Here is a 12,056-nt window from a genome sequence, read left to right as displayed (position 1 = left end):
CCAGACAAAACGTTATCACATTATATTATAGACAAATGCTTAAGCAAGTTTAGGACTGTGCACATATACTCCTCTGAAGGAATGTTTAATTAAAGCTGGTCTATGCCTGAAGATTTCCAGCCATGTTAATGCCATAAATGAAGCGGCGCTCGTGTTTTTTTATCAGACATTAAAAACACATTCAGCGGCTATTTTATCACTCCTGTAAAATTGGCTCTAAAAGCTAATGATGCTATAATTTTCTGCAAAGAGAGCCGGGTTTCACTGTGGTTCATGAGAAAGATATGATCAGGATCACTGGAAAAAGGCTAAAAAACAACACAATTTAGTGCCTGCAGCACTGTGCTGGTGGGGATAGAGGATCTGACTTTACTTTCACATAGTGGTGAAAGTAGAAAAATTACATGGTGTCATTTTCAGATATCAATGTGACTACACAGAGGTGAATGCACTGTGTGTGTCTGTGAATGTACTCTGTGTGTGTGTGTGTATGTATTCTGTGTGTGTCTGCGTGCAGTGCCATTGATGAACTGCGAGTCTGAGCAAAATCCTGCCGTCCTCTGTGATCTCGTCTCCCGCTCTGCGCCCCATTCTCAAACTAACTCCCATAAAAATGGGACTCATTACCCTCCAGAACATTAGAAATCTTACGAACACAATCATGTACTTTCCCCTCTTTTCCGCTCTTGTTATCCCACTTCCTTTTGGTCATTTTGTCACTTCCAAAAGCACAGTAATCCTTCCCTCTTCCTCTCTATCTTGGTCTGTCTCTGTCTCACTTTCCCTCACTCAGTAGCCCTGGGGTCTGTCTCTCCTTTCGTGGGTCGTTCTTTTCCTCACATCTTACGTAAGTTGAGTCTATTTCTCCTGTCCTCTGTAGACTCTCCTCTGACAGTTATGAAACAGCGCAGGGGGGATTTCAGAGGAGGAGGGAGGCCTCAAACCGCCACTCTCTTCATTATGCCTCATCTACTGGGGAATTAAGAGAAAATGGAGAGCAGAGGCTCCCTTGAAATGAACACCTCCAGGAGGAGTATGTGGCATGGAGGAAGCCAGCCAGCCAGAGCTCACGACTGCTGACAACACAAAAGAAGCCATGGGTTAAATGAATCATTTGGCAGTAGTAGGAGACACAATGAGCCTGTTAGTAAGAAAGGTTTTTTTCTTCACAGAAATTCTCAGGAGCAGCTGTATGAAATGCCACTTGAAGGTCAAGTCTATCAATACAAGACATGATTTAAAGCCACTAACACTCTTGGTTGTTTTCAGTGTGAACAGCCTCTTGATTTTACTGACAGCTGTTGGATCAGTACGCAGAGACGATGACATTTCCTGTGTTTACCTTGCCAAAGCTGCCTTTGCCCAGCACCATGAGGAAGTTGAAGTCGAGGATGCCAACTTTGACTTGGGCAGAGCCGGGGGTGTGGACCGGTGGGCAGGGTGGTAACGGGGTTAGGGTAAGAGCCGCTGGGAACGGCTCAGATAGCGTGGCAGGTAGCGCTTGAGGCAGAGACAGTGTTGTGCCGTCTGGCTGAAGCTCCTGGAGAATCGTAGTGGGAAGATCGAGAGATGAATGGTTGGATGCAGTCCAGCGCAGACACAACCTGACGAACAAACCAAACTCCTACCTACCCCTGGTTTTACATTACAGTCAGGCAGAACAATCCTGCACCCTGGTGGAGACAGAGTGTAACAGGGAGAGGACCATATCTAATCTATTATCTCATTATTTATCTACAACACCAGCCATTTGTTTTTCTTTCTCAGATATAATAGGGAGGGGCAGTTCAAGATAATGACCCAGTGTGAGCAGGAGCAGCTGTTTATTAGATATAGGAAATTATTAGCTGATAAAGGGCAAAGCTTTGGGATGAATGGTCATTAAAATGGTAAAAACAAAACCCACTCTCGTGAATACACATATAAAAATCCCCCTTGTTGCTTTTTGATCAACATGAGTACCGACTGATGGCGTTTTCGGCCTAAACAAAGTATGTTTCCTACCTCCAGGTCTGGGTCTGGCACGGGAATGTTGTAGTACTCTCCCTCATCTTGGGCCAGCAGTTTGAACCAGCCGCTGATCGGACGCCTGAAGATCTCACTCACTCCGAATGACAGCGCTCCCATGAAATCATTCCTAGACGTACGATCCCAGTCCCATACCTCCACAGACAGGCGCCTGTCCCACTGGGGACCGCGCACTGAGCTGGAGAGCAAACAAAAACTTAACGAGTTAAACTCACTGTGTACGCAACACAAAAAGACAACAAAAAAAATCATGTTTTTCTTTTTTTCCAAATATCTTACTTGTATTGAATTTAGATAAATGCAATCGTGCATGATGAAATATTAACACTGGTGATGTAAAATAAGTTGCAAAGACAGTAGTTAGGGAACCTTCTAATGCTTTCAGGGTCCTTAATTATGACTCACTAGATCCAAGTCCAAGGACATTTTATTTCACCTAAAGACCAGAACAGAGTACATGTTCCACCTGGGATTAAAGTTCACAGGGACTCACAAGGTGAAACTCTCATTCCAGATGGGATTGAGTGTTGAGCGGATGGTCTTGGTCTTCTGTTTGCTGTGGCTCTTCGGGTCTGGAATCAATTTCAGTTTGACGTACGGGTCCGACAGGCCGTTGGGATCCATGGGCATCAGGTTACGAGCCTCCCGCACTGGAGAGAAAGAAGAATAATAGAAAGCGCAGAAAGCGCAATCTGTCATTTCCTGTGTAATCCTTCTATTTGGTCCTCTCACCTGTGACAAAGACATCCTCCTTCTCTCCTCTGATGGTAAGGTGGATCCTTCCTCTCTTCTCTGTGTGGTCTTGGCCACAGAGACTTGGAACACTGGTCTCACACCGTCGATGGACATTCATGTCACAACCTCAAATAAAAAGACACACATACAGAAGTTTGAACAGGCATATGTATCAGTGACAAAAAAAGTAAAACAAAAACAAAAACAAAACTAAGGCAAAATGCACAGGTCACATGGCTTGTTTCTGGTTTAATGTATTGCTTTGACTGCATTAACACTTATTCATAGATCAGATTAATACAATTGTCATGTCTTACCCGTAATTATAAGTCTCCAGCTAGCAACTGCTTAGCTTAGCATAAAGACTGGAAAAAAGTGATACGTGCAAGCCTGACTGGCCGAAGGTAACAAAATTGTCTATCAGTATCTTGAAAGCCCACTAATTATCACATCATATCTCATTTTGTTAGTAGGTACAAAACTGACTGGCTGTGATTTTACAGGGACTATGCAGGGACTGTTTGACTTTTTCTTCGCCAGGCATAGTCACTTCCTGGAGTCTCCGCCGGTTGCCAAACTCCTAATTTAATTCTCTGCAAAGAAGTGAATAAGTGCATTTCCCTGAATACAAACATACACTTAACCAAGTCAACTCTAAAACGTTAAGGCTCATTTTATTCAGAACCAGCTTCATTTCCCCAGCAGAGTCCCAATAATGTGCATGTGTGAACTGATTTATAACACTGTGTGTAATGAAACTCACAGCTACACTGCATGCCCTGGTGTATGAGTCCGTACAGCAGCGAGCCACAGTGGTCGCAGAAGGTGGGACTGGAGTAAGTGTGGACCTTAAACATGTGTTGAGTCTTCAGGTCCTGAAACACAACAGAAAGAAACCTGCATTGAAAACCCACAATCACTCACTCACACACACACACACTCGCTCACACACATTGTGACCATGGAGAAACTATGAACACACACACATTCACACACATAAATGCATGAGTATGATTAGTGGAGAGATGTTGAGTGGGGTATTCATGGACAAACCAATTAGATTTCTCCACTGGGAGAGGACATATAAATGAGAGTGCATCTAGGCAAGGCTGTGTGTGTGTGTGTGTGTGTGTGTGTGTGTGTGTGTGTATATTTATATATATACTGTGCAGAGAGGGATGAATCATTTTTATCTCCCCACAGCTCATCAGACACCACCACCACTCTCCACACACCACCTTCTCCAAAAATGTTTTCCCTCTGAGCCGCTATTTAAAAACACCGTCACCCTGTTTCTCCTCTGCGTGTGTTCCCGTCACTCTCTCGTCCTTTTTTTCCCACCCAAACACACAGTCACACACATGTTCCCCTTGACCTGATTTCTGAGGCAGTTTGTATGGCTGGCATGAAGAAAAAACATAAAGACAAATCTCCCGGTAAACCTCAAAATACCACAGAAAGGAAGATTGAGCAGTCTGGTGCTCTCTCCTCTCTCTAATTCTCTCTCTTATCAGCGCCTCCACCTGCATCTCCTCCACTCTCTATCTCCAAGTCGCTGCATCTCCGAGGACTTGTAGGATGACTTGACGTGAGAGCAGACGTCACAGTTGGGACAAGGCTGAAAGATGCATGGATTGACAGATGAGTCATGCACATGTGTTCCTGTCACTGAGCGGATGGCGAAGATGACGATGACGTGCTAAAGCCTGACAAAAACGGCAAGCGAGAAAGTAAAAGAAAAGGGCAAGTAATGGCACATCTGCTCACATCTGGTCTGGGGCCCGCCACAGAGCCAGGACAAGTGAAGGTCACAAACTCATGACATCTTTTGTGAACCACGAAACTGCAAACTGCAGGAAACACAGAGAATAATGTCCTTAAAAAATGAATCGGTCACACTAGGAAAATCGTCTGAGAAGATTATGTAGTGCAGAATAAGACAATAACACTGGGTTAATCTTTACCTTGACATTGGAATCCCTGTTTGCCGATGCCCCTGAGTGAAAAAGGCACATGGATTAAGACACAAATACAATCTTCTCTACACTTCTGCAAAGTACAATATTTTGCTTCTGAGAAGGTTTCCCAGCCAGCAGAGTGTAGATTACACTTGACAGTGACAGAGATAGTGCTGCTGCCATATTCTGTTTAATCAGATATGCAGGCAAAAGTTGAGACTCATACAAAATAAAACACACACCACCATGTTAGAGGCCACCAACTTGATAAATAAAGCCAATGTGTGTGTAAAGTTTGGGTGTCTTCCTTCTCTGCACCACACTACTGACCAGGTCAAGTGGTGTCAATCATTGTCACACATACACACGGATACACAAACACAATCCTCCTGTTTCCAGAACTGCGGTGTTGGCTAGTTTCCAGTGTCTCCTTCGAGCTTTAATTGAATAATTAAAGCCATTGATTGACTACAGTGTCCACTCAGCAGCTTGCCTGCTGTGAATCAAGTTTTGATTAGAAAGGCAGACGAACAAGACACCGCCGAGAGCTCCTCCACAATCATGCTGGAGAGGCCCAGGGGTTCATAGGAAACTGACCATAATCACTGATCTAAAATCAGTTCACCATCTGGCTGGGTTATAATTAAAGATGAGGTTGCAGAGGGTAATCTGATCCTTGATCAGCATTTAACAGAAGTCTCTGTCTGCATCAGTCTCAGTGTATAAGGCCAGTTCTCCTTTTGACCAGCAGAGAGCATGAGAGGTCCAAAGATAGCTTTGGAGGAAATCGACAGTGTTGCTTGCTGGCGAGATATCGCAGAGAATTCACTGCTTTTAAAGTCTAATGATACATTGAAAAACATATGCAATTAGATGACAAGTTAAAACAAAACAGAAACCCTATACATCTAACCCTATGAATCTAATAAATACTGAAAAACATTCCTGAGGATTTTAAGGGGTCATTACTGGTCATTACTGTTATTAGTAACACCAGTGCTGCTACGAAAACTAGTCTTTTGGATCCGCTCTTTTTGAATTATGACTATTGAGAACAGCAGTTCAGTGACTCCAAACACACACCTAACTTTTTTCCTTTTTTAGACAATTTCACTTTGCAGATAACTGAAAGAGCCATACATGTGTAACCCATACACATTTAGAGCCTGACTAAACAGACCTCATATTTATATTTCAAAATTGTAACTATCTATCTAAGTCTTTAATTAATCTAGCAATAGCTGCCGAGGGCGATGACACCCAGGTTGAGAGCTGCTGCTCTGACATCCTGTGTGAAGGAAACAATTCTTTATCCTGAAGTGCTGCTACTGTGGCCAAGACAGTAGCAGTTGGAGAAATGTCCTGAAAGCTACCCAGAGGCTGCCGGCATATGCACCGCCCTGCATCCGACATACAGCACCACCATATGTCCAAACACGCACATGCACACGCAGACACACTCACACGCACAGACAGAACAAGCTAACTGCATGGTTGTCTGCGTGGACATTTTTTACATGAACCTAAAAGCCTACATGTCAGAGGTCAGACATTTACTCAAGTACACTTCCTCAATACAGCTTTACGGCACTGGTACTTGAATTGTTTCACTATTTATTTTTCTTTTCTTTTCTTTACAATGCCTGGCTTCTCTCACATTTAAACTGTAAATCGTTTGCTGATTAAGAAAAACCTTGTATCTCCAAAACATTATCTTGTCATGGACAAAACAGCCCTTTCTTTCAGCTTTGCAACGCTGCATTTTTCCTAATTTCTCATTTTATATTTTTGACATGATTTAGCCCATCATTATCAAATTGTTTATAAAGCTTAAGGAATAAGAGGCTTTTCTAAACTCATAAAGAGCACTAAATCCTTCAGTTTATCTTAAAAATACAAAATCACCACATTTTGAGATTCATGGTCAGAGTGTAAACGCCAGCAGTTTATAAAATAGTTATTGTAGAGCGTTTTCCTGGAGAAACTACAACAGCAAAATACTACTTAAAAACACATTAAAAATATAACACTGCAAAACACAGTTTTCTAAATTAGTTCAGTTGATACCTGAGTCCATATTATTGAGTATACTTAATACAAATGTGCACTTTAACAGTACCGTGGAGCATTTTTGAATGCAGGACTTTCTAATGCTTTCTCATGAGGCATTTTTAATGTTGTAGTATTCACAATAAAGGTGCACTACACCAATTTTACTCATGATAGTTCTGTTTACTCTTTTCTAGACCTAATACTCAACCATGGAAAACAGTTTCATAATAATGTCTTTTGTGGAGAAGCTTCACAAGGGCTGAATAATAACACACATTGCCCAGACCTATTGAAAGTTGCCACTGAGTTGCTTTACAGGAATTGCAGAATTCAGCATTTTTGGAGCTTGGTTCATACTACAGAATAAAAGTCAGAATATCCAAAGTTTGACCATTTCATGTTTTGATCTTTAAGTCCCACATCTTTATGGAAATTATATACTAAAGAGTGCCCATTTAAGATTAAAATAATCACATTGCTGCCTACATGTGTGCGTGTACTGCTACTCTGTAAGCAAGCATTCACACTGGCAAAAATGTCCTAATTGAAAAAGAGCTTGTGTGTATATGTGAGTCTGCATGTGTGTGATGAAGCTCCTTAAGGAACTGCTGCACTGTGTGGGCTGCAGTGTGAAGGTGAGGATGCGTGATCTGAACAGGTCTGTGTGGTAGACTGCTTCCAGTAGGCAGCTGGGTCTGGTTTAAGAGAGAAGAAGTAGCGGAGTAGCGGTATGCCTGAGGAGGTGGTTTATGAACCAACCTGCCAGGTTGGTTTCTGTGTAAATGTGCAGCTGTGTGTCTGTGTGTGTGTGTGTGTGTGTTACCAGATGAAGTCGGTGCAGTGGCTGCAGAATGTGGGCTGTTTGAAGAAGCGGGCCGTGAACTGGTGGTCTTTCACCTCGACAATCCTCTTGTGTTTGAGCGCTCCCTTCCTCTGGAACACAGGCACCCTGGCTGGAAGGGAGAGGGCCGAGGGCAGCGGGGAGGTTGCCGATGGTGGGGAGGCCAGAGTCAACGGGGAAAGGGAGGGGGGAAGGGAGACCGGAATGGACATGATGCCTAAAGGATACATTAGAAAGGAGGAGAGAGGGGAGGGGGGATGGATGAGTGTCAGTAAAGAGGGTATAGTTGTGCAGGCGAAAGACCTTGAACATGGGAGAGGGAGGGGAGGAGAGGAAGCAAGGACAGGGAAGAGGAGCAGGAAGAGGGGGATGGAAAGTGTAATGGGTTAGGGTAGCAACAGGAGTTGTAATACTAATACCATGTAATGGCACATGGGTCGTATGATGCAGTGAAAGAGTGACGTGATGGACAGAAAGATCGAGAACAGACCGGAAGTGCAGAAATAGATGGAGTTCAGGGAAAGTGACGAGAGTGCGAGTGATGGAGTAAAGAGTGGTGAAATGAATGACGTGGAGGTTAATTCACATACGGAGATAGAACTCTCCGAAGAGACTCTGAGACGCTAAACGATTAGTGCAACTCACGGGTGTCCCACATACTGCCTGTCCATTCTACCTCCATCTCCCGCCCGCTGTACCCCTTATCTCCATCCCTCTGGAAGCTACGACTACACCCACTCCACCCCTGGCCGTTAGGTCAACTGTACCCCCTGTTGCCATGTTAACAACACCCCAAACACCTGCTCCAATATTAGAGCCTGTATTCGACCTCCACTTCCTGCATGCCCTTATTAGCAATTAGTCCCATTTCAGGAGTACAGTTTGGACCTGAATAATATTTGTATGTCTACAGGGAATAAGATGCACTGGAAAAATTGCAAAATGGCAAATATTAGCTGAAGATATTGTGGTGCAAGAGTTGCTCACTCCTGAATGATAAATGAAACGCCCAACAGAGATTTAATGAATAAATAAATAAAGCCCACAGCAAAAAAAAAACATGCCAGAAAAAAATGTGATGAAATGATTGTGTCTCAGCAAAGAAGCATAAACTAATCAATCAAAAGGGTGAGGGGGGGGGGGGGATGGTGAGAAAGATAAAAAAAGATGGCACAGTGCTCAGAAATTAGTAAATGAATGTCAAGAAGAAAAATATATTCCGAAAATGTGTGCAGACCCATATGGCGAAAAACAGAAAGACACAATACCTGAACTTGTGGTGATTTTAGAGGAAAGGCTTGACTAAAGGACAGCTTTCTTCTCTTCCTCCTCCCTTTCTTCTTGTTGTTGTTTGGCTCACTTCAAAAGAAAGGCTAAGGTGACACACCTGTAGCTGATTACCTCAACAAAAAAAGAGAAAGACGGGGAGAACAGACCAAGACAAGTAGTGCTGTGGCAAGTCGAAACGAATCAGCCAAAATATTAAAACAAGAAAAGAAAAAGCTATTACAACAAAAAGCGAAAGCAACAAGCGTTTCAAGAGATTCAAGCTTTCGAGGAACCAAAGATAGAAGAGTGGAGTGGTAAATATCCGTTAACCCAAAGGCAGGGTGAGGAGGAGGACGAAATAGAGAGGTGGTATTCTCTTTCCAAGATTGATTCTGGTTTCACTAAGAAGAGGACGAGAGATGTAGCAAGAGAAGGAGAGGAGAGAGAGAGAGAGAGAGAGAGAGAGAGAGAGAGAGAGAGAGAGAGAGAGAGAGAGAGAGAGAGAGAGAGAGAGATTGAGGGGAACAGGCAGCGATTCATTTTGAAATCTGGGTTACTTCTCTCAGGAGAGGGTGAGGGAGGTACAGGAAGGAGGACGGAAGAGACAGAAGCTGCCATTTTGCCACCATTATTACAGTATGGATAAGGAAGCGCCAACTGTCTCTCACTTCCTCTTGTGCCAGACGGAGGGAGGAAAGGACGGAGGAGAGAGAGAGAGAGAGAGAGAGTATCCAGTCTTGAAGAAAAGAGAAGAGAGCTTCAGAGGTGAAACCATGAGTTAAAGCACCGCTAAAACAGGGAATAAATGGTTAAAAGTCATGTTTTCAGCTGATCCAGATGACTGAAGGATCAACAGGCCTCTGAAATAAAGAACCCTGTTAATCCCTCTGTCACAGTGCAGTTCAAAGTATATTCACTGCATCTGAAATTTGTTCTGAGATCAAAAGTGAGATCAATGTGGTGACATGATAACACTGCTCCACTGTGCACTGAAACCAGGTCAGCTAAGCCTGATGGGAAGAGTAGTTTCCAAGAGGGAAGACCAGTTTGTCCATTGATTGCCCTCACATTGTCAAGCTCGCAAACACACACACACACACACACACACACACACACACACACACACACACACACACACACACACACACACACACACACACACACACACACACACACACACACACACACACGAATTAACCACAAACAAAGCTTGAAAAAGAATAGATTGACATTTTTGGAAATTCACTCATTTGCTCTCTGGCCAGGAGTAGCTAAATGTTAAAGCTGATACCACACTCACACCATGTATGTGCAAGAACCATCAGCGGGTTAGCTTAGCTACTTAGCTTAGCATAAGACTATGCAGCGAGCCTGGCACTGTCTAAATTTTAAGAAAACGCCAACCAACACTTCTCAAGCTCACAGATCAACACGTGCGCTTAAAGAAGTGCAGAATCAAGTGCAGAAACAATAGTTTGCTGTTCTGGGGGGATTGTGTGCCAGACTAAATCTTGGCCAGGACCAGTTGCCAGGCAACCAACAGAGACCTGGACTATACTATAACAAGCTAATTACTGAGTTTCAGGGATGCCAGTAGGCAGATTTTGTTCTCCCTTTGCAAGGAGCCAGGATAGCTACTTGTAGTCTATATGCTTAGCTAAGCTAACCAGCTGTTGCCTCCAGCTTCATATCCAGACATAAGGACAATATACATGTTTTCATCTAAATCTCAGCAAAAAAAGGGAATATGTGTATTTCCCAAAATGTCAAACTATTCCATCAATCATAGAACTCAATGGCTTCACTTGTGGGGACCAGCTGTTTGGTCCCATTGGGAAGTCGAGCCCCTATAAAGTGTCTGTGTGAACAGATATCTGTACCTGCATTATAATACAAGTACACACACACACACACACACACACACACACACACACACACACACACACACACACACACACACACACACACACACACACACACACTTAATCACACTCCATGTGTGCATGTGATCTATGGACAATCTTGGGAGTGCCAGCAGCAGGCGGGAGAAGGGAAGCAGGCAGGCAGGGGACGAAGGGGTGGATTGTAGTGGGACGGAGAGACTGAGAGAGGGAGCAAAGGGTTGAAGGTCTAATTAATGGAAATGTAGGTTATTAGTCTCCTGATGAGGACACTGGCAGAGAATTAATTAACAATTATAATTAGCAAGATTGTTAGAGAGCAAAATGGTGTCAGCCAGCAAGATAAGAGTGAGCTGGCGTGCATAAGCCTATGTGTGTTGGACGCTGTCATTATTACTGTATGAGTTGAAAAAAACCTGTGTGAACATGCCCTATCAGACAACGATATATGTCATTTCAGCATTAGTCATGCTGAACTAGCAGCTGATTGGAAATGATAGGGAGCTTTCCTTCACACAAACCGTCACCAGACCTTTCTCTATGGAACTGCCATTAATGTTCAGGCTCATAAGACTCCCCCTCTTCATAGCTCTTATCTGAGATGAGTCGTGTTCTTATTCGGTTGTCACAAATAAATGAGGAAGATGTCCTCACATAGTATGAAAGAGAAGGGGGGGCACAGAAATATGAGCTTGTAAATCGTGCACTCCTCAGTAATCAGTGCATTGAAAAACAAAGCACATAAACGGCTCACATTGTCTCCCTCCGTGTGGTGTGATGAGTAAGCACTTGTGAATCTAAAGTGTCTGTATCAGTGTGCGTTTGCATGCCTATCGGAGCATGCTTTACAGCTTTTGATCCTGGGCCATGAAAGCGAGCTGGTGTGCGATACGTAAAGGCTGTAAACTAAAATGACGCACACACAGCGGCAGAATGAAAAACACAGATTCAACCCGCATGATTAAGAGCAGACAGAAAATGACATAAAACATGAAGTGAAGATAAAATAAAATGTATAGATGGCAACAGAAAAAGAGGAGAATGGGTATAGATCAATGAAGAAGACACACTATAATCTGTCTCTCCACCTTTACAATAATCTCTATCATGGGACAGCACTGGAAGCTGTTGCTACCATTTCTGATCATAAACACTTCCCTTGTCCGCTCCCCTCCCTTATTCTTGTCCAGTCTACAGATGGCCATCTTATTATTTCTGACCATTGCTTAATTCAAAAGAAAATCCTCCTTCGAATCTTTTTTGAGGGAGCAT

At 43.4% G+C, this 12,056-nt stretch overlaps 1 protein-coding gene across 2 annotated transcripts; it reads right to left on the bottom strand.

Moving 5' to 3' along the window:
- Positions 1-964: 964 nt before the first annotated feature.
- LOC137798932 (protein kinase C alpha type-like) lies at positions 965-9,312 on the bottom strand. 2 transcript variants are annotated; one of them, XM_068595958.1, is made up of 10 exons: positions 8,883-9,312; positions 7,597-7,831; positions 4,728-4,759; positions 4,531-4,613; positions 3,527-3,638; positions 2,761-2,889; positions 2,522-2,678; positions 2,005-2,206; positions 1,343-1,540; positions 965-1,073 (listed from the first exon to the last, which is right to left on the bottom strand). In XM_068595958.1, exons 2-10 carry the CDS (start codon positions 7,824-7,826, stop codon positions 1,068-1,070), a joined length of 1,149 nt encoding a protein of 382 aa, XP_068452059.1. In that variant the 5' UTR covers positions 7,827-7,831; positions 8,883-9,312; the 3' UTR covers positions 965-1,067. The 2 variants fall into 2 exon arrangements, with proteins under 2 accessions (XP_068452059.1, XP_068452058.1); XM_068595957.1 differs by having other exon boundaries at positions 1,022-1,540.
- Between the last annotated feature and the right edge of the window lie 2,744 nt (positions 9,313-12,056).

The sequence above is a fragment of the Clinocottus analis genome, unplaced genomic scaffold (genome assembly GCF_023055335.1).
Source record: "Clinocottus analis isolate CAN_PGR_092001 unplaced genomic scaffold, fCliAna1.0.p SCAF_326, whole genome shotgun sequence".
NCBI lineage: Eukaryota > Metazoa > Chordata > Actinopteri > Perciformes > Cottidae > Clinocottus > Clinocottus analis.
Note: the sequence above shows the minus strand (reverse complement) of the source record. Positions and strands in the feature narration are given on the sequence as shown.